The sequence below is a fragment of the Phodopus roborovskii genome, unplaced genomic scaffold (genome assembly GCF_943737965.1).
Source record: "Phodopus roborovskii unplaced genomic scaffold, PHOROB, whole genome shotgun sequence".
NCBI lineage: Eukaryota > Metazoa > Chordata > Mammalia > Rodentia > Cricetidae > Phodopus > Phodopus roborovskii.
In genome coordinates this window covers 2,113,739-2,135,321 of record NW_026126433.1, presented here as the reverse complement: position 1 = coordinate 2,135,321, position 21,583 = coordinate 2,113,739, and the positions used below count along the sequence as shown (strand labels likewise).

At 41.7% G+C, this 21,583-nt stretch overlaps 1 protein-coding gene across 2 annotated transcripts in view; it reads right to left on the bottom strand.

The window, feature by feature from the left end:
- The window catches only part of Trpc3 (transient receptor potential cation channel subfamily C member 3), a 64,103-nt gene that overhangs the window by 20,057 nt on the left and 22,463 nt on the right, over positions 1 to 21,583 (bottom strand). For both annotated transcript variants that reach the window (XM_051185796.1, XM_051185795.1), the window contains exons 3-7: positions 17,101 to 17,289; positions 9,137 to 9,301; positions 5,629 to 5,845; positions 4,265 to 4,498; positions 2,356 to 2,620 (exon numbers count right to left, since the gene is read on the bottom strand). In XM_051185796.1, coding sequence (XP_051041753.1) covers positions 2,356 to 2,620; positions 4,265 to 4,498; positions 5,629 to 5,845; positions 9,137 to 9,301; positions 17,101 to 17,289 — 1,070 coding nt within the window. The remainder of the gene's footprint in view (positions 1 to 2,355; positions 2,621 to 4,264; positions 4,499 to 5,628; positions 5,846 to 9,136; positions 9,302 to 17,100; positions 17,290 to 21,583) is intronic.

The following is a 21,583-nucleotide window of genomic DNA, read 5'->3' as shown; positions in this document are numbered from 1 at the left end:
CCATGACTTGCAATGAAGTAATTTGCGCCTAGAATAAAAACAAACTCAATACCCAGAGAACATACTAAAGAGCTTTGGTACATCCCGATGGTGGGATGCTGTGCCCACTGGGGATAACGGGGCAGGTTTATCTTCATACATTCATAATATAAACAACAGCAAAGATGTATCAAGTGAAAAAAATGTGGCAAGTGTGAGCGAACTGCTTAGTCATCTAAATACAAAAGAGAGGGCTATATAAATGCTTACATTCTTCTTTTTGGGGAAAAGAAATATCTGAAAGTATTCAAAGAAACCATGGCTTCCAAGAATGAAAGGCAACTTATGGATTGAGGGTCAGAGTATGAAGGAGAGGCTTTCCACTGTAAACACCCTCCTGTTTGTTTTTTAGCACAAGAACCTGCAGTCACCCCTTGTCATTTGTGGGGAGTTGGTTCCTGAGGCCCTCATGGGTATCAGCATCTCTGAGGATGTGCATGGGAACTCCAAATAAATGGTATTGTACTTCCAGGTTACCACTGTGCCATTTCTGGTATTATTTAAGCCATCTCTTGGTCACTTACAATAGCAAACATAATGCGAAGCTATGCAACTAATTGTTATACTATAGTGTTTAGGGAATAATGTCAGGAAAAGAATGTGCAAGCTCAATACAGATGCAGTTCCTTAAAATAATCATTTGACCCATAGTTGGTTGCACACGGGTTACGGATTCTGAAAGCCAGCTGCACTTCCTCCACAAAAATACTGCGCAGTTGGAAGAGGAGGGAGACAACCGAATGAGAGTACCCCCAGTCCTTCTAGCACAGGTAGTGTGCAAGCCCTGGCCAGACTGAGCTCCAAATTTCATCCCTCACATGACTTTTATCCACTGCATTGAGCTTGTTTTGCCACATGATCTTCAGATCTGTGCAATGAATAAAGACTCCTTAAAACAGTTCCACAGGTCAAGTTCATTGTGGAGCACAGGTGGAAAACTCTTACCCCTCACCCCAGAAAATCATTTATGAAACCAGTACTCAAAATATTTTAACAGATTTTTAAATAATAATGAAGCCTATAAACATGCAGTTTTAAATACTTGTTTACTTACTTATTCATTTAACCACTCACCTACGATTGCTTAACAATCTTGTATGTTCTAGAAATGTTGCTAGTCCCTGGGGATAGAGGCTGAGAATAAAGAATTCTGTTCCAATAGAAAGTTTCCCCTGACACAAAACTTTAGAGTGTGAAGTTGCAGCATGCGGAGGCAAGAGGCTGCACTCTTTAGCCTCAGTTTCTGAATTTGTTAAACCTGTCATGGCACAACCCTGCCCCTTCCTCTTGCTCCTTTACAAACTTCCCTGCCTGGGCTCCTTGCAGTATCTGTGGGTTGGGCTTGTATGGGGAAAGAGGGACGATGGGATGGAGCGGACACTGCAGTTCTGAGCTCCTACTGTGGGCAAGGGGCTTTATATAACCAGCCTTACGAAATCCTCACAACGACCTTATTTAAAAATCTATCATGCTTCTTTTAAAAATGAGGAAAAGGACACCAAGACATGTTCAGTAATTTAAACAAAGGGCACAGTTAGAAAATAGCAGAACTGTGTTAAAATCCTGGCCTGCCAGACTTCCCAGCCGATATTCCTTCCACTATAATATGTTGCCAGGCCTCCATTCAAAAGAGAAAAGAAAAATGTAATCTATCATATGAACTATTGTGAGGCAGGGGACACAGGGAATGGTCCAGGTCCTGTCTATTCACTAATGGAGTCACAGGATTCTTTTGTTTTGTTATTTATTACAAAGGACACGATGCTGTGCGGTATCTACGGGGAACTTACTGTGTAGCTGGCACTATGCGGAACAAAGGGGAGCTGGAGAGAGTTTATGATATTCCTGCTTTGCTTACAAGGGCTGAACACACAGGGAGGGACCCATCCCCAAGACAACCAAATGCCTATGGGTGACAGAGAGAATCTAACAGTCTAGGTAGCTCCATGGTGGGGGACCTTACAGTGACAGTGACTATGGAGGCTAATCAAGAAAGGCTTCAGAGAGGAGGTGACTCTTCAGGGCAGGAGGTGGAACTCTTTTTAGAGGAGCTGTCTTTCTGCTTCCTCTAGTCCCTGTACTCACTACTGATGAACACATTAACACAGAAGCTGAAAATGTAATAGACCTCAAAATGATGAAGCTAAATTTAGTGTCTATAAAAAAAGAGAGACATCCACTATTAGACATTTGCCATCCAGTTTCCTTAAAATGGCCCCTCTGGTCTGGTATTTTTCCAAATCCTGATCAATTCTTCACTTGCTGGACCTGCTGGAATTTCTTTTTTACATCTTTTTAGGATGATGTCTTACTTACGTGGTAAAAGCAGGATTGACTTTGGCCCCAAGGTAGTAAGAATAAAGGATGAACATGCCAATCATGAAAGCCAGAAACACCATAATGAACAGAACCATGAACTTGAATATGTCCTTCACAGTCCTTCCAAGGGAGATCTGCAAGGGCCCGAAGCTCTCGTTTGCAGGGAGGATGTATGCAATCCTGGAGAAGCTTAGAACCACAGCTATGGCATAGAGGCCTTCAGATATGATCTGAGGGTCAGAAGGGAGCCATTTATCTCTAGCTAGAAGAGGGGGAGAGAGGGATTTTAAAAATGGAGTTTTTAATTTATTCGTAACTATGCAAAGCAAATACTGCAAACAGATCTATTATAATGACAAGTGGTTCTTGCTTCAGCTGAAACTACTGGCAATTTAATTAACTGTCCAGGCATTATTTTTTAATGTTAAACTAGAAACAACATTTTTATTTCAGTGGATGAAACCCTATTATGAAGACACCAAGATGGCCTTAAAAGGCACAGAAACAGAATAACCAGTGTTCTTAGTTCATTAAGACTCTTGCTTGTTGATGTCAATAGATAATGTTTAAATTGCAGGTACTGCAATATTGCATACTTTGGAGACTTCCTTAAAATGTTAAAGTGTCTGTACTCTTCACGACATTGAGTCCTAGTCATACAGAGTCTTCCTCCCAAAAAACCACAACACTTCTAAATTCTGTGTTTTAGGCTTTCTTACCTGTAAAATGAGTGCCAGGTAATAATTTATTCTATCTTAATTAATTTATTATGGTAATTGGGTGAGGCAAGCACTCTAGGACTATGCAATATCCCTGTGCCTTTATTTATTTATTTGTTTGTTTGTTGGTTTATTTTTATTCACATGCAGGCTCTCACTAAGTTGCCCTAACTGACCTTGATCAATGTAGCCTGGCAGGTTTTGGGCTTATGGCCTTTCTGTCTTAGCCTCCTGTGTAGCTGGGATTGCAGGCCTGGCTAAAACACAACTATAATGCAAATTCACCAGTTATAGCTCCGTAATGCTGGCTTGTGCCAGCAAAGAAGCCATAAGTCTCTTCCACTTGGATGCCCTTGCCCTGGCCCAGACAGTGTCTACTGTTTCCACATCCAACCTTGTCATATGTATGGACTTTAGCTTCTGCATCCTGCCTCTGTCGGATTCCATTCATCTTATTCTACATCCCTGAGCATCTAGATTCCCAGATTCTGGAGCTCATGCTCTCCCTACTGCCCACAAACACTCTACATATTTCTCATGCAAAGCATACAGTGGCTACCTATTAATCTGAGGTTTGGCATTCCATAATTTCAGTGATTGATGATCAACTGTAGTCTGAAAATATCAAACAGCAAATCCCAGAAGCAAAGAATGTATATGTTTTAAACTGTCCAGCCTTCTAAGCATCATAATGGTCCAGTCTCCACCTGCTCCATCCTTCCTATCCTTCATCCTCTGTCCAGTGATCCACAGTGTATAGGCTGTCTGCCCCTTCCTTAGTGCCTGAGTAGCAGTGGAGCTTATCAGACTGACAGTCTCTACACAGTAGGTGTAGAAGCTTTTATCTTAATCATAATCCTAGAACTCAGAAGTAGTGATGCTGGCAATTTTATTATAGTAGACTATTATAATCTTTGTGTTTTATTAATTACCAATCAATCATGGGCTCTAATTTATAAACTAAGCTTTATCACAAGCATGTATTTACACGTGAGAGAGGACACAGTATATGTATGGATTGATTCTATCATGGTTTCTGGCATCTTAGAATATCCCCAACTCAGACAGGAGAGCTACCATGACTTTTGGGTTGTGAGCCTATTTTAAGGGCTGAGCTGTCCCTCCAGCCATTTCTTTCCAAAATGCCCTTCCTGAAATGCAAAGAGACCCTGCAGCTAACAACTCACCATAGGTGAAATACTGAACCTCAGGTGGGAGTGTGACTTCACTCAGGTCACTCTCTTGTACGTGGTTGTCCACATACTGCTGTGCTTTGGTTGCCTGCAGGAAGGCTAGGAACCGGGCCGTGAACGCAGCAATGAAGATGGAGAGCATGCCGAAATCAAGCACGTTCCACAGCTGCACGATGTACTCCCGAGGGCCTTCCAGCCAGAGCTCCTTGCACTCAGACCACATCATCCCTGCACAAGAAACCAGAGGCTGAGCCAATACTCTGTCCACAACCAGGAAAGGTGAAACTCCAGCACCTTCTGTGTGGAAGGACGCTGTGAGGCCCTGTTTGTAGCTGAAAGGAAGCTTCTGCTCAGGGGCTGATAGACTCCAGCATGTCAGAGTTTAAAGAAATACACATGACACCAGGATCGCTGCTCATACGTGTACAGATGACACAGAATGGGGGACAGGAAAGAAGCAAAGGGAAGTGCCAGTCCAGGGCTTTGTTCCATGAGGTTTTGGAGGAGCAGCGAGAAGGGAGTCTAGGAAATCAAAGATCACAGCAATGTAGAGGTACAAGTAAGGCTGGAAATGGAAAATGCACTGCAGACATTTAACAAGAACTGTGCCCTGTTACCCAGGAGCCCACCCTCCTGTAACTCCCTGCCTACAGGGGAGGCCAGAAAGGATCCAATTCTAGAAGAAACTCATTTGAGTAAAAAAAAAAAAAAATGAAGCATTCAGTTTAACAAATTATCCTGACTATGTACACATGGATCGGACACCTTTTGGTAAAATGATATGTCATTTACAGATGCGTTGGGTTACATTAATAGCCATGGTAGAGTGTGTGCACCTGAGGACCACAGCTGGTTGAGGCCATGAGGTAACTGAGTTAAGAACTGGCCTCCTCACTCAGAACAAGAGCATACAGGTGGGGGCAGAACACAGAACCACTCTGGGAGAGAAATCAATGCACAGGGTGTTCCATTTCCTGGGATGGAGCAGAAATTTTTTTCCCCCTCACACTACAAATTTTCCTTTTAACACAGCTACTCCAAATGAGTTATCAGAAGTTAAATAACAAACATCCTAAAAGTGGGAACACTCCCAAAATCCCTGAAACAAAACAAATGTATATCAAAGCTTCTTTAGTCACAAGTTTTTCAATTAAATACTTACGCCTATGTTAGCAATTTGGTGTCACCATATACCTTTCTGCATTGTCCACTATTGAATCATTCAGTTATTTTCTAATTTAGCTGATGTTTAATGGTGATGCCCTCATCATATATAGCATAACAGTTTTAGAACAAAATGGCAATCATTTCAGTAACTATGTTTTTAAAACAGAAATTAGGGAACTTAAAAGGCTTACCAAGAACCCAGACCATAATTAGCATTTCCGTCCACGTGAACTGGGTGGTCTTCACCCTGAAGATCTGCTTGGGATAGTCAATAACAGTGATGTTTGGCAGTGTGGTGATACCCTCAAATCTGTCTGAGGCATTGAACACAAGCAGACCCAGAAAGATGATGAAGGAGGCAGCGTGCGCCACGAACTTCATGAAAGGGCTTCGAAGAATTTTCCCCAGCTGTAATAGGACAACACAGAGAGGAAGAGGGTGATATGAGGGAGGGGGAGATTGGAAGGAGGGGGAGATAGGAGGGAGAGGGAGGGGGAAATAAGGGGGAGAGGGAGGTGGTAGAGGAGGAAATGGGGGAGGGAAAGACAAGAGGGAGATAGAGATGCTCTAGAAAATTTGGCTTCTACTTGCAACCATCACTATACAGAATAAAAATGAGTAAATGAAGGAAGTTGGAAAACTTTCTGTTGGCTTCAGAAGAGCTATTCAGGCTCGTCCAACCTTTGCATAGTTATGAATATTGCCTAACACATGTGTAGACATCAAGTCACAATGTCAGAAGGCTGGACTCCCTTGACTGGTATGCACTGTGAAAATTATTCTTTTTAAGGGGAAATTTCCCCCTAAAAAATAATGTCAAGTCTTGGAAATTCAGTTTCTAAATGTCTCCTCCTTTGTAAACTCTGCCACTCTTCTGCAAACTCCAGTATGGGGGGGGGGGTAGTTCTTACTCTTATTTTTGCATGGAAAAACTACTGCAAAGTCAAAATTCTTAGCCTGGAAAGGACACCAGTAGATTAACATAAGGCATTAAAAGTGGTTTTTTTTTTTTTTTTTTTTTTTTTTTTTGAGACAATTCTGTGTACCCTTGGCTCTCCTGGAACTTGCTTTGCAGACAGGGTGGCCTTGAACTCACAGAGATCCACCTGCCTCTGCCTCCTGAGTGCTGGGATTAAAGGCATGTGCTACCACTGTCTGGTACATTAAAAACTTTTTGAAGAGTAAAATGATTACTACACAGAGCCAGGCAGTAGTGGCACATGTCTTTAATCCCAGCACTCAGGAGGCAGAGGCAGGCAGATCTCTGTGAGTTAGAGGCCAACCTGGTCTACAGAGCAAGTTCCATGACAGTCTCCAAAACAATACAGAGAAACCCTGTCTTGCAACCCCTCCAAAAAATTACTACACTGTAAATAAATTTTAGTTCTCACTTCCAAATAATCCAGAATCATCATGCCATAATCATATTTTAAAAGGAAGAAAATATAAGAATCAAGATAAATATCTTATTAATTACTACCTATATAACAGGGAAATACAAAATAACTAGAACTTCCAAGTAAGGTAGCTTGATTAAAAATAATAGAGTTTTGAAAATTATACATATAAGAAAGACATTTTTAATGGCTATCTTACAATTATGTGAAGGTGGTTCCTTAAAATATCCTGTGACACACTGTCCTTAAAATTCCCTCATTCTAACAGAAAATGAGAAGCAATTCCTCTTGTCCCCAGGGCATCCACAGTCATCCAAGGATGAGGCACATTGGACATATTTGTCAAGTTTGTTCTCTATTCTGCACACTCTGAGCCTGGTTTTTAACTCACTCTGTGACCTTAGAAACAGATTTGGTTCACATTTGTAAGACTAACTTCAAAGGAATGTCCAGAACCTTAATCTACTATCAACAAATGACCAAAGAATGTTAAGTATTTCTGAATTTGAGCATGTATGCACACAGTTGTTACATTTCCATACCAGACATAGAAAAATAAGCAACAATACAACCACACATCTTGGAGCTGAGACAGCTATAGAGGGTGTGTTTAACAACACTGCCAAGTCACATGTAATTTTTGGGAGTTGCCAAAACTGTTTTCCTTAAAGAGTGACTTTTGAAACTTTAAATGAGATGAAAATAAAAAGCATACCCATCTTTCAAATGTGGAGGTTTTGTTTGTTTGTTCACAGTATTGGAGCCAGGGCTCATGCACACTAGGCAAATATCTAATGATGAATTTTGTCCCAACCTAAGACCCCCTCACCCAGGTCTGTGTGCAGAGGCTGGAGGTCAGAATCAAGTGCCATTCTTCTGGGGCTGTCCACCTTGGTTTTGAACCTAGAGTTCACCAGTTAGCTAGACTGGCTGGCTAGCAAGTCCAGGAACTTTCCACCTGCAGCTCTCCAGCACTTTGATGGAAGACACATGCTATCACCTCTAGCTTTGTATGAGGATAGTGGGGATGGAACTTGGGTATCCATGCTTACAAGGCAAACTCTTTATCAGCTAAGGTTTCCCCAGCTCCAGAATTTTCTAGTTGTCTCTCCACTCTGTGTAATAAGCACAGCCATGCATGGGCTCTGTGTATGGCTAAGTTTCCAGCTTTATTTTCTTATGACAAAACATCACTACTCAGAGAGCTGTTATTTTATAAGTGGTAAAAATGTTCATCCCAAAATTCCCACTGCAGCACTAACCTGCTGTAATTGACTGAGACACCTAAAGACAGACTCTCCAGTACCAGAACTTTGGGATTCATTTCCTCCAGAAAAGGGAAACTGGTTGGGTTATAATTTTCTGCTGACTGCAGGCTCTTACGTGTTTTATTTTCTAGTCTTTAGTGTTTATGTATTTAAAGAATTGTACAGTAGCTCCTCCATGGTACATAACAAAGAATCCATCAGTCATCAAACTTGCTCAAAATGACAAACGTTCTACCTTTTATTGTATGGGGCAGCTCAACAAGGAAATGAGACAGATAAGGGAGTTTTCACACACCGGGAGGAGGCTGCTTAGCCATGAGGCAATGCTAGCCTTACAGGGTCATTTATAAGTGATCTTGACTAATTTTGCCTGAAACAGATTCTGATTTAAATAAAATTAGACTTGAGAATATAAATGCGAGATTAAAGGATCTGAGGGCAGCTCCTTCTCCAGGAAGTGCCTCTTATTACCAGAATGCAGATTCTGTTAGCATGATTCACATGTTCTCTATACATCTTGTGTAGGAGATTTCTTAATCACAACCAAATTAGCTCCTCTTGGGAAGGTTGAGAGGAGAAAGGCATCAAAGTGAACCAAGCAAAATCAAGCAGTTAGAAAAAAATGAAAGCACCCTCAGTCCAAGTCTACTCATGTTGCAACTTTCCAGAAGAAGAAAGGACTTGAGGACCAGCCATGGGCATGATTGAAGGTTAAATGGTACCTCTGATACCCCCCCCCCCCCCCCCCCCCCCGGTTTCTAATGGGTTCAGATGAATGCACTGAAAACAGCTGTTTTGCGCTCTCACTGAATACAGCGGTCTACTTCCGGTCCCCTCTTCCAGCCAGCCCCACCCACGTTCTCCTTACTATGCTGTCAAGTAACTGCACAAATGCTTCTTCTCTCCAGCCACTTATTGCTTCCTGTCTACCACGGGGATTTGACCCTAAAACCGTTACTTATGCCTTCAGCTTTTGCACTTTCCCAACAGCGATACACATTGCACCCAGCACAGAAGGGAGACGGAGCTAGTACCCTGCTACAAGGTGCAATCCAATAGCCGATAGCAAGGAACGGAAGGCCCAAGGCCACGACCAACACGACCAGGCACTTGATAGCGATGGTCTGCTCCCGGAGGCCAGAGAGGTTCTCATACCAGATGGTCAAAAGCTGTTGTTGGCAGTTGGGGTGAGCCACAAACTGTTGGGAGTAGAGTGAGAGAAAGGTTAGCCTTCCCCTGTCCACAGTGGAACATCCCAATTCACTCTTTTCCAGAACACAGCCTGCCAAAGCCTCTTGTGTCTTAGTCAAACCTGCTTCCCGTGAGAACTAAGGTGGGAAACCAAAGGAGAAAGCTGATGCTGTCCTTACTCATAGTCCTTCCTGGTAGCTGACTCCTCTCTGGCAACGGGTGACATTGGCTTTCTTTTGTGAAAGTGCCCCCTCCATGCTACTTGTCAGCTCTCTTGCATTCATTTCAAAATGGAAAAGGGAGACAGTTGTTGACTAGAAGTAAGAAAAAGGTTACTAAATTTCTGAGTTGCTCCTAAAAAATGCACGGAAGATACATAAACGATGAAGGTTTGAGCCTCTGTACTGTGGCCAAATATGAAAAGAGCTGCAGAGTTGTTACCCAGCTAGCAGATACCAAGCAGGGCTCACTCTAGCACCACCCTTAACCACTGAGCTACCTCCCCAGCCCTGTTTTTGTTTCTTAAACCTCGTCCATTTAATTTCTATATACTTATATCTTGACTCTAACACATTTTTAATGTTCTCAAAAAAGGGTCTCAGACTGTATTTCAGGCAGACCTAGCAGCGATTTCTTTCTTTGTTGGATGACTTATTGTGAAAACATTGTTGCTTTGGGACAAATACTGTGTCTTCAAATTCACATTTTGAACTCCTTACTCTCAACTACTGCCCTTGCGAGGCAGGGCTTCAGGGAAGATTGGGGCTTGGGGAGAGAGTACATGAAATCATGAGATTTGTGTCTATGTATAACAGACACTCCCCCCGCCCAAACACACACAAGGCTCTGTTTTTGCCACATGAATTACAAAGAGAAGTGAGTACTTTGCAACTCAATGGGTGGCCCTGCTGCCATCTTAACCTCAAATTCCCAGCCTTGTGCTATAAGGAATGAGTTCCTGTTGTCTATAAATCACACTAGTTATGGTGCCTTGTTTTAGCTCCAAAACTGCCTAAGAAATACCTGACTGAAGGTCCTTTCTGATTAGCCCACTATTGCTAGCTGCTAGGGGTATGTTAGGTCTTCTTTCCGAACCGTTTACTTACTGTCTTCCTCTCTCTTCTCCTCTCCATTTTTCTTTTAAGATGGTGTCTCACTCACTATGAGCCTAACTTCTCTTGAAATTGGGATCCTGCTTCAAGGCTCTTGAATACTGAGATTAAAGATGCATGCCACCACATCTGTACAGTTCACAATCTCAAAACTGTCTCACACGCTAACATAGTCATTAAGTGACCTCTCGGGAAATGCTGCAGACACAGTCAGGACTGAAGAATTCCCAGGTCTGTGTTCCCTTGGATTCCGAGACAGCCCCAAAGCTCCACTTTTGCCCTTTGCTATATTTAGACTTTCTTTTCTGTTTCACCCCTTCCTCTGCAGCTCCTAAATGTCTATCCTGTTTATTTATTCACTCTTCAGAATGCTTTATACACTCACTATCAGCCAGCTACTGCATTGGACATTTAGTATAAAATTAAAATAGGAGAGTCATCTGGTACTGATGGTGCACACCTTTAATCCCAGCACTAAGTTGACAAAGACAGGTCGATCTTTGTGAGTTCAAGGCCAGTCTGGTCTACATACCAAGTTCCAAGACAGACTCCAAAGCTACAGAGAAATACTGTCTCGAAAAACCAGAGAGAGAGAGAGAGAGAGAGAGAGAGAGAGAGAGAGAGAGAGAGAGGAGTGGGTGTGGGGGAGAGGGAGATGGAATGGGAGGATAGGAGGAAACTGAAGAAACTGCAGTCAGGATGTAAAATAAATAAATAAAATTAACAGAAAAAATTAGAATTGATATTATTTTAAACCATGAGCAGACATTTCTTCAGAGCACATGGCAGGCTTTTGCAGAATTTTTGTTTGTGCAAAGATGTGTTGCATTTGTTTAATTATGTTGCTATATTACTTTGCCTGCCTAAGGCACCTGATTGGTCTAGTGAAAAGCTGAATGACCAATAGTAAGGGAGGAAGTATAGGTGGAACTCCCCAGCAGGGAGAGTAAGTAGGGGGAGCAATTTAGGATCGAGAAAGAAAGAAAAGGAGACACCAGGGAGATGCCAGGGGCCAGTCAGACACAGAAGAAGCAGGAAAATGGGTCATACAGAATGAAAAAAGGAAAAAGCCCTGAGGCAAAATGTAGAGGAATCAAAACAAGCCAGATTAAGTTAAAAGAGCTAGTGGGACAAGCCTAAGCTAAGTTGAGCATTCATAATTAAGAATAAGTCTCTGTGTCTTTATTTGGTAGCTACTAGGTAGCCCAAAGAAAATTCCAACTATAGCAGGCTATCAATAAATGCAATGTAAGCCATTTTAATAAAACCAAACTCCACGTCTTTATCAAGACAATAAGTTGGAACAAAACTGTCTTAGTAGAAACATCTCAGTACCTAAGAGGTCCGTGTTTGTGAGACAAGATGCTGCACGGATCCAAGCCCTCTGGAGACCCCAGCCATCCAAGCTAAGGACAAGGAGATGGGCACACCAAGAAGCCACAGGGTGAGCATTGAGTACCACTGTATTGATTACTGTTTGGGGGAGTCAAGCATGTATTTTCTGGGGCAACCTAAAAGTTTCTATAAGGCACAGAGTAACCACACTGCTACCAGACAAAAGCACTGTTTCCATCTGGGTGGATGAACTCGCTTCCCTCTAGGGAGCATCTGCTTGCTGTGGTCTGAGAGCATCTCCTTTAGAATTCTTGTCTTGTCATGTGACATTCTGAAGAGGTGAGAGAGGTAAGGGCTAGAGGAGGTGGTGAGAGCTTCCAGTACCGCCCATCTGTAGTTTCAGCTAGTTACAAGACTGGAGGCAGAGGATCACTTGAGTCCAGGAGTTCAAGACTGGTCTGGGTAACTCAGCAAGATCCTGTGCTTAAAAATAGCAATCCAACTAAGAGGTGGCACAGCCATTGCTGAAGGATAAAGACCCCATTCTTCCTCCACAGAGGACACCGCTAACGCTTCTGGAGGGTACGGCCCTGCCTGCCAGTACCTTCATCTTGGGCTTTCCACCCCAGAACTGAAAAAACACATTCTGTTTTGTAATCCACCCTGACTCAGTTATTGTCACAGCAGAACAAATGAACCAAGACACTGCTTTCCTTACAGTCTAAACTGTACCAAAAAAAAAAAAATTGTATTATTACTATTGTCTCTGCATGTGTGTGTGATCAGGAGGTTGCCATGGAGATAAGGTGAGGGTCAGAAGACAACCTGTGGGGTCTATTCCAGGATTTGCAGTGTTTTAGTTAGGGTTTTTATTGTTGTGATGATGACCATAAATGAAAGCAACTTATAACTCTCAGACAACCCTCCATCACGAACGAAGGGCAGGAACTCAAGGCAGGCACCAAGAGGCAGAAGCTGAAGCAGAAACCGTGGAGGGGTGCTGCTTAGCCGCTTGCTGCTCCCTGGCTTGCCTAAGTTGTTTTTTTTTTTTTTAAATATATAACCTAGGGCCATCCTCCTAGGGGTGTTATTGCCCATAATGGGCTGGGCCCTCCCTTATCCCCATAGACTTGCCTACAGGCAACATGATGGCGACATTTCCTCAACTACGGTTCTTCTTCCCAGATAACTATAGCTTGTGTCAAGTTGACACACCAATCAGGGCATGGGGGTTGAACTCTGGTGGCCAAGCTCTTCCAGCAAACACTTTTCCTCACTGAGCCATCCCACCAGCCTGCTTTTGTTTGTTTTGATTTTGAGACAGGGTCTCAGTCTGTAGCCCAAGCTGGTCCAGAGCAAAAAGCAGTCCTCCTGCATCAGTCTCCCTCAAGCCAGAATTATAGGTCTGAGCAGCTCCCAACACTTGAAGACAGAAATACTGTTTGGTTTTGGACTTTTCCTTCCCACTTCTCCCAACAAGGCCATCTGTAAATCCAAGGAAGTGCACCAGGGCCCTAATCACCCTTTCCACATGGTGTGTGTGAGATGATCCACAACCACACTTGTGGCCGGCACCGCATGCTGCCAATACTCACTATATGTTAAAACCTAACATTTTACCTGTTATAAAATTGACCTATTTCCTGTCAATAGGATCACAGCCTATGCTCTTCTTGAGATGTATAATACATCCATTTAAAAGCCAAACAAATAGATTTTCCTCAACAATTTAAAACTTCTAATACAAATACATAAGACACATTTTAAAAATAAAACCAATACAATATTAGCAAGTGAGAGCAAAAAAAAAAAAAAAAAAAAAAAAAAAAAAAAAAAAACCCTAACCCATCAGGAGATGCCTTTGTTTTTTCTTTTCACAACTTCAAAATATGACAGTGCCCTTTAGCTCTTAAACCACTCTATTTCCTGGAAAAATATCCTCATGATACCACACTATCATAGCTGGCTGCACCAGATTTGTACATTTTTTTTCCAACTGCAGCGGACCAGCAAATTGAAGTCATTACAAAAATAATACCCAGATTTGAGGTTTTCTGATTCGAAAAGAAAATGCTTGACACATAAGAACATTTCAATCTTTCAATGGAGCAAAACTATCACAGCGTTACAAAACACACACACACACACACACACACAAAGAGAGAGAGAGAGAAAGAGAAAGAGAAAGAGAGAGAGAGATGACTAATAAAATGTAAGCTGAACCACCAACCAGGGCAGGAGATGGAAAAAAATAGGCTTATAGTTAAAAATTATTATGGTATACTATCCTTTTCAACTGTCCTCAAACAGGTTTACTGTTGTGCAAGCTCCCCCCCACCCCGGGGGAGCTTCTGCTCTTGTCTTAATGACATTGTTATGTTAGTCACATGTACATCCCCCATTCTCCCTCTGAACCGCTCAGGTCTGAGGCCTCTTACACTTTCTGAAGAGAAGCACACCCGTGGATAACTGAATGTGTCCGTATTGCTGCAGGTCTAATTTTCAGATTACTTTTCTGTTAAGGATGAAATTGGAGCACTGGGGGAGAACTCGGGAAATTATTTTTCTCTAGAGCCTAGTTTTACAGACCAAATAGCTTACCATATCCTGTAAACAAATCTCCTATAATAAACAGTGCTCACCGTGACGCAGGTGTGTTGGGGACGGGGACAGGCCCTGCTTTCATGGCATGGATAATAGAGAGGTATGACCAGAGTTAGAATGCAAGGGAGACAATCCACTTGAAGGCAGTAAAGACACAATTAAGTTACTGATTTCATCAACACCACCAAGTACTGTAACTATTCTTTGAGAGCAGGAAAATGGACTTATATATTAGCATTTATTTATTTTGGCAGAGGGTTAAAACAGGTTTCCATATGGACCCCAGGCTGGCCTGGGGTTAGTGGTCCTCCTATCTCAGCCTTGTGAAGCACAGTCATGTGCCACAGCTAGCCGATATTTATTACCACAGGGTTTAAAATTTTATTGAAACTGTTTTTACATTTATGCATTTTATGTGTGTGTGTGTGTGTGTGTGTTTTGCCTTCATATGCACCATGTGCATGCCAACAGATGGTTGTGAACCATCATGTAGGTGCTGAGAACTAAAACCACATCCTCTGCAAGAACAGCATACTCTCTTAACCATGGAGGAATCTCTCCAGCCCCTTTCTTTCAGATTTTGTTGATGCACAGAAGTTTCAAACAATATGCTGTCAAGCTATTTGTAATTTTGTTTTAAGGCTTACTTTAAAACAATTTTTATATCTATAAAGGTGTTTTTACATATATGTATGTACATTACATATGTGCCTAGTGCCCACAGTGGCCAGAAGACAGTGTTGGATTCCCTGGAACGGGACTTATGAATGGTTGTGAGCCACCATGTCAATAAGGGTAACCAAACCTGGGACTTCTGCAAGAGCAGCGAGTGCCCTTAACCTCTGAGTCATCGCTCCAGCACCTCCAGATTTCTAATATAAATATATCAAAAAGTCCTTTCCTAATAAATAAACATTAAAGTCATAGTCATATATGTTGATTGGTTACAAATTCATTGTTAACAATACCACACACATTGCTTGTTTGCTTAAAAAATGTTTAAAATTAAGTAAGGTGTTCACTTTGCAAGGTGGGTTGGCTAACATGAGCTGTTTCTGCTAATATGACACTTTCAATGGAATGATAAAAAGCTTGTGACAACTGAAATCAATTTTCCCCCTCTCAGGTGCCAAACAGAAGAGATTCATATTACAAAATCCGTGACTTTGTCTGGACACTTTTCTAAAAATGGCTTGCCATCAATCTTGTTTAAAAGTACCTTCCCCAAAACATAAGGAAAACCTCCCAGGATGAACACTCTAAGGAGGGATTTAATTATCTTAGAATGGATCTGTTCCTTTAAAAGTTGTTTTCTTTCCATTTCTAGTGAAAATAAATCTTCACATCATTAATGACTGACCCAAATCCCATGGATATGACACAAAAAATCCTTGTGTTGTGGTGTATGTGTGTGTGTGTGTGTGAAAGAGAGAGAGAGAGAAGGAGAGAGAGAGAGGAAGAGACACAGAGAGAAAAACAGAGAGTGAGATAGACAGACAGATAGACAGACTGACGGACCAGAGCCTAGTCCACAGCCAGTCAAGAGCCCAAGGTGACATCTGGACTTGACCCTGGAAGCTCAGGTCTACTTCATGAGAACACACCACAGAAAGAACAGAAGCCACCACTGTTCACTGATGACCAGATCATACTCTAGATACAACCCTCTTAAACTGCTGCTTTGTCAGCTTCTATCTTTTATTATTAAAGATTTAGCGTGTGTGTGTGTGTCCAGCATTAGATCCCCTGGATCTGGAGTTACATATAGTTGTGGGGTGCTCAACATGGTTGTTAGGAACCAAGCTTGAGTCATCTGGAAGAGCAGTACATGTTCCTGACCACTAAGCCCTCGCCAGTCCCTGCCAGCTTCTCTTAAGTACAAAAAAAAAAAAAAAAAAAAAAAAACCAAAACCAAACAAACAAAAACAAAACAAAACAAAAACCTCTCTGTTATATAACATACTTACATTATCCAATTCTAGAAACTGAGCCTTCCACCACATGAGATACTTTGACTACTGTTTTCATGAATTGTTTAATAGCTCAATGCAAACTAGAAAATGAAAACACAAAAGTTTTTCTGTAGTAACCATAATGAAATTAACTGTAGTCTTTTTTTATGGCTGACATGACTACCTCCGTATCTGTGTTACATCAGAAACATCACTACTATAGTTCCCTACTATAGTAGAACCTTATTATCTATCTTACCTGGTTTATAGGTAAAATAAATAACAGGATCAACATGGAATTACATATATTATGGTATCTTACAAATGCATAAAGTAGCAGCATTATCATCATTCTATTTTTAATTTGTTTTGTTTCTGAGACTGTGTCTCATGTAGCCCAGAGTGGACCCAGACTTGCTGGGTAGCTGAGACTGGCTTTGAACTCATGAGTCTGCTGCCTCTACTTTCCAAATGCTGGGATTAGAAATGTGTGCCACCATGCTACTATTATTACAGACAATGAAATTCAGTTTGTGGAGTGCTTGGTTTATCCTAATCCATTGAAATTACACTAAAACTCAGAGGCACATAAAAGATAGAATCCTCTTATATGAGGAAACTGAAATGCTATCAAGAAGTCCTGGATCCTATAATGGGTAACAGCTGGGAAGGGTCAGGACCTGAAGACATTTATTTACTGCGATACCCCCTCAATCCTTCCATCTGTTCTGAGTTCTTTCCAAGTGTTCCTTTGGATTGCATAGACGTCACCACTTGACGTCTATGGATGACTGGCTCACTCACCTTTTTTACTTCATACTTAATGGCAAGTTTGACACGACTCAGTGAAGCCTTGTGCCTGTGTGTCTCCAGGCCTTCTGCTGACTCCAGATCTCCATTCAGAATGGCTTCCACCTCCTCGGAGTCTCGACACAGGTCCAGCACGCCCACTACAAAGTCTTTGCATTGCATGGAGAGCTTCCTGTAGTCATTCTAAAATAAGAGGTTTGGTATTTAATGTCAAGAATTCCTCTAATTCAACAGCAAGTGCTTGGGAATGGGGGGGGGTGGTTAAAGAAGTCCCTGCCTGGGCAGGATAGGCAGCCCCTATCTGGATACAAGGCTGGTTAAGGCTGATATAGTTGTATTTCCCTGTCCTGGCTGAGTTTCCTTCTGCACAGCTACATGAGAGCTCTGAAAATTACATGGTCATGATCTTACCTACATGTGGAATCTTAAAAAGTAAACTCACAGAAACAAAGAATAGAATGGTGCTAAGCAAGAGGCCAGGAGGTAGAATTGGTCAAAGGGACGATATGCTAATTGGTTTGATTTAACCATTCATCATTGTATACATGTATCAGCACACTATATGGTATACCCAAATACATTCAATTGGTTTTTTTGTTTTGTTTTGTTTTGTTTTTGTTTTTGTCAATTTCAGATTTTAGCTGGGCTGTATCTTTTAGTACAGGGCTTGCCTGATACGCATTTAGCGCTGAGATAGGGTCTCACTATTAGATTATACTGGCTTGGAACTCACTGTGTAGCCACAGCTGGCCTTAAATTATAAATCTTCCTGGTTCTATCTATCCAGTACTGTGATTGCAGTTGTAAACCACCACATCAGCTTTTAAAACTAAAACTTCTCCAAAAAATCCAGAGATAAGTGCTTATATAGGAGGACTACCATGGATTTGAGGCAAGCTTGGGCTCTGTAGTGAATTTGAGGTCAGTCTAGGCTACTGTGTAAGGGTCCATCTCAAAAAAAAAAAAAAAAAAAAAAAAAAAACCAGAAAGACAAAAAACAAAACATACAAACAAAAAAAACCAACCAACAAACAAAACCAAACCTCCCAAAACAAAATTAGCTCCAAAACAGAACTCCCCAAAACAAAATATGGTATGCATGCAAGTCATTGGTATGTATTAAAAAAATAACTAAAGTATAATTGCACATCTTAATGCCAAAATCAGTCCTGTTGCCTCAGGATTTCAGCTCCAGAGAGCATGGAAGCTAGCATTCACAGGACACAGGGGGTCTGTCAATGTGTGGCATGTTTGTAAGTTCATCTGGAACACTGGGATTTTGTCCTTTTCTGTGTTTTGTTTATTTTTCCTTCTCTACCTATTTTTCTTCCTCTTTCATAAAGGTAATTAACTAGACCCAGGGAGGACACTTCTGTTATTTAAAAGTTTGTTTTATGAAGAAAAAAAGAGACATTGGCTAGGTGCCATTGTTTTGACCAAAAGTCAAAACAAGTTTGTCTCTTTGTATAAGCAATAGTTATTTTGAAGCTAAAGCAGGGACACTTCCATAATGGAAACTTTCTAAAGTGGCAGATTGATGCAAAAAAAGTGGTCATTATGAAAATGTGCCCAGTTTCTTATCCATGGCCTTTCAGGAAACATTGCTTGTCAAAGATAGTTCTGATATCAACAGTATCAGTGGTACAAAGAACCTGCCAGAAATGCAAGTAGGTCCTGCCCTAAAGTAAAAACTAAGGAAGGACCCAGCAATCTGGTACAAGTCAGAGTTTGCAGATGACTGATGCTAACTGGACAGGAGGCGGGGCCCAATAGAGAGCCATCTTTCTGGTTCAGCTGAAGGTCATGTTACTGTTCCTTGCAGAAATGGAAGGAGAGAAATGGCTGATTATATGGAATTGGATTCTCCAGGGTTACAGAATATCAATACCTGAGAGAAAAGTTTCCAGGCCACTGGAACTAACACTTTGCTAAAAATAATCTGTGAATCTTTAATTCCATTTGCATATTTATTTGGTGTGATGGATAGCTGGCAGCCTCCCTGTTACCTTCTGAATGGAGCTCTATTTTTAGCCCATTGCATCCAGTTAAGGTACCACTGGCCATCTTCTGGGGAAGTGCCTCACTTTTGGAAACCCCATTTCTACCTTGGTGACTTTGACTAAAATTTAGGATATAGAGAAAATTAAACCAGACACTCTATAATTCCAGCATTTAAGAAGTGGGGGCAGAAGAATGGTAAGTTGGAGATTAGTCTGGGCTATACAGTCAGACACTGTCAGAAAAAACTTAAAAGTTAGCCATATAATAACTCAAATGATGCATCGAGGAAGTAGAATTCCTCATTTTGATGTGTTCTCAGATCCTGTGTCTTGATAAAGAAATGATGCTTCACACAGCAGAATTTCTAGGCTTCCAAAACATCATATTTCAGGAAGACACGAAGAATCCAATTTTCTTCCCTTAAATAATTTGGTTTGGTAGGCAAAAGCCACACCACCAACTAAAATAAACAAGAAGAGAGAAGCTGTTTAAAGGGTACACAGACTGGAATAGTTTCCACTTCAATTATCAGTAAATTCAGACAAAGAACATAACAGTTAATGCTTATTCCCTCATAAGGGAAAAGATAAAACAAATAAAATCCCAGTCTCCATTCAAGCTGGGACCATTAACATGATAGTATTAATAAAACACAAAGCTTCTGATTCCTATGCAAAGTGGGTGTCAGTTAAACATCCATCTGCCTCCCATTCCTGAAAGCTAATGCAATATTTTATTATAGCTTCCAGGAGGATTACGTCCACGATGTTTCCATATACAGCTCCTTTCTTAGCACAGTGTTGTAACTGGAGTTTCCTACTGCCAGTTGGTTGAGTGTTCTGTAGAATTCCGTGTAACAGAGGTTGTCAGAGAGACTTCCCATGCTCTGAACCAAGCTTTGTACTGGTAGACCGGAGGTGCTTCATTACTTCTTAGAGTTAGAACCTCGAAGATGTTCGGTTGAAAGCAATCTGAGTGATGTTTCGTTTCCCATAGCCTGACTGATCAGTCGAGAAAGAAACAAACAAAAGGCTTAGGGACCATACAGGCAGTAAGGAAAATGGCTTGTTTGTACAGATTAAACTTCCACTGACTGCTGAAAGATGTCTATTATACTGAAAGCAACCAGAGGAACTGATAATGATGATTTTTTTAAAACAGGATTTTATTCTGTTGCCCAAGATAGCTTCCAACTCTCTCGGCTCCAGGTCTCCTCTCGTTTTCACTTTCCTTAGCCACTTAGACTAAAGGCACGTGCCACCTCACCTGGCTACTTCAGTCATGGTGTTTAGATCTACCCAGAGTGCTCAGGCAAAGATGGAGAACTCTGGCCAATGATACCCTTTTCCCCCATTGTTAAAGTCTGCACTGTCTTCCAGGCCTCCCTGGGCTCCTCCCTGCCTTGTACAGCCTCACAACCCAGATCACACTGAAACAGAGACACCAAACTGCTCTCACGTTAGTTTTGTTGATTCAAATTCATGGTTCTTTCCCAGCACCATGGTCCTCTTTACAAAGTCAGGTGACCAGAACATGGACGAAAAACTCAAGGACCGTAAGGCTGAGCAATGAGGTCCAGTTTCATCCCAGCCTCTCTACACTCTTAATAACATATATGGTTTAATCTCCGTTCGGATCATGTACCAACTGGGTAATGTACTTGGATTTCCTCAACCTTTTCCGTAAATGGAATCCTACCTTCTGTTTGTCCTGTGAGGACTGAACGCCCAGCGCATGCTCAGAGTGCATTAGGAAGCTTATGTGCTTCAGTGTCAGAAGGCATGTTATTTTGGACATAAAGCCCAAGCTTGGGGGTGGAGAGATGGCCAGTGGTTTAGAGCACTGGCTGTTCTTCCAGGGGGCCTGAGCTTGGTTTCCAGCCCTTAAATGGCAGCCTATAACCATGTGTAACTCTAGTTCCAGGGGACCTCACACTCTCCTCTGGCCTCCAAGGGCACCAGACACACATGTGGTGCACACACATAAATGCACAGGTGACACATACACATACAAAAAAAATCTTAATAAATAAAATCTGGGCCAGGGATCCAAGGTGCCCAGACAAGTTTAGTCAGTATGATCTTGACCTCAGTTTTCCCACTTGTATATTGGGAGGTCTGTGTGATTCCCAGAGTCTATTCCTGCTATAAACAGCCTTCTAACTTTGGGTCATGTTTGTTTTCCCTTTTCCTTCTAACTCTACTGTGGTAAGAATTGAATCTTCTTTCTACTTTGGAAGAAAAGCAGAGGCACAGGGAGGGAAGATAGCTTTGTGTCCTTCCCTCCTTCCTTTCTTCCCTCCCTCCCTCCCTGCCAGAAAAGTCCATCACCAGTTCAATTAGAATCTGGAAATTTCCATTTGTGTTCTTGTATCTTAATAAACCACAGGCCTCCTTGCCATTGATGGTTAGACTTGAGTCTCCGCTTTTCGGAACAGCTATAGACATCATTTTGCACATCCACACTGCCACTTTGA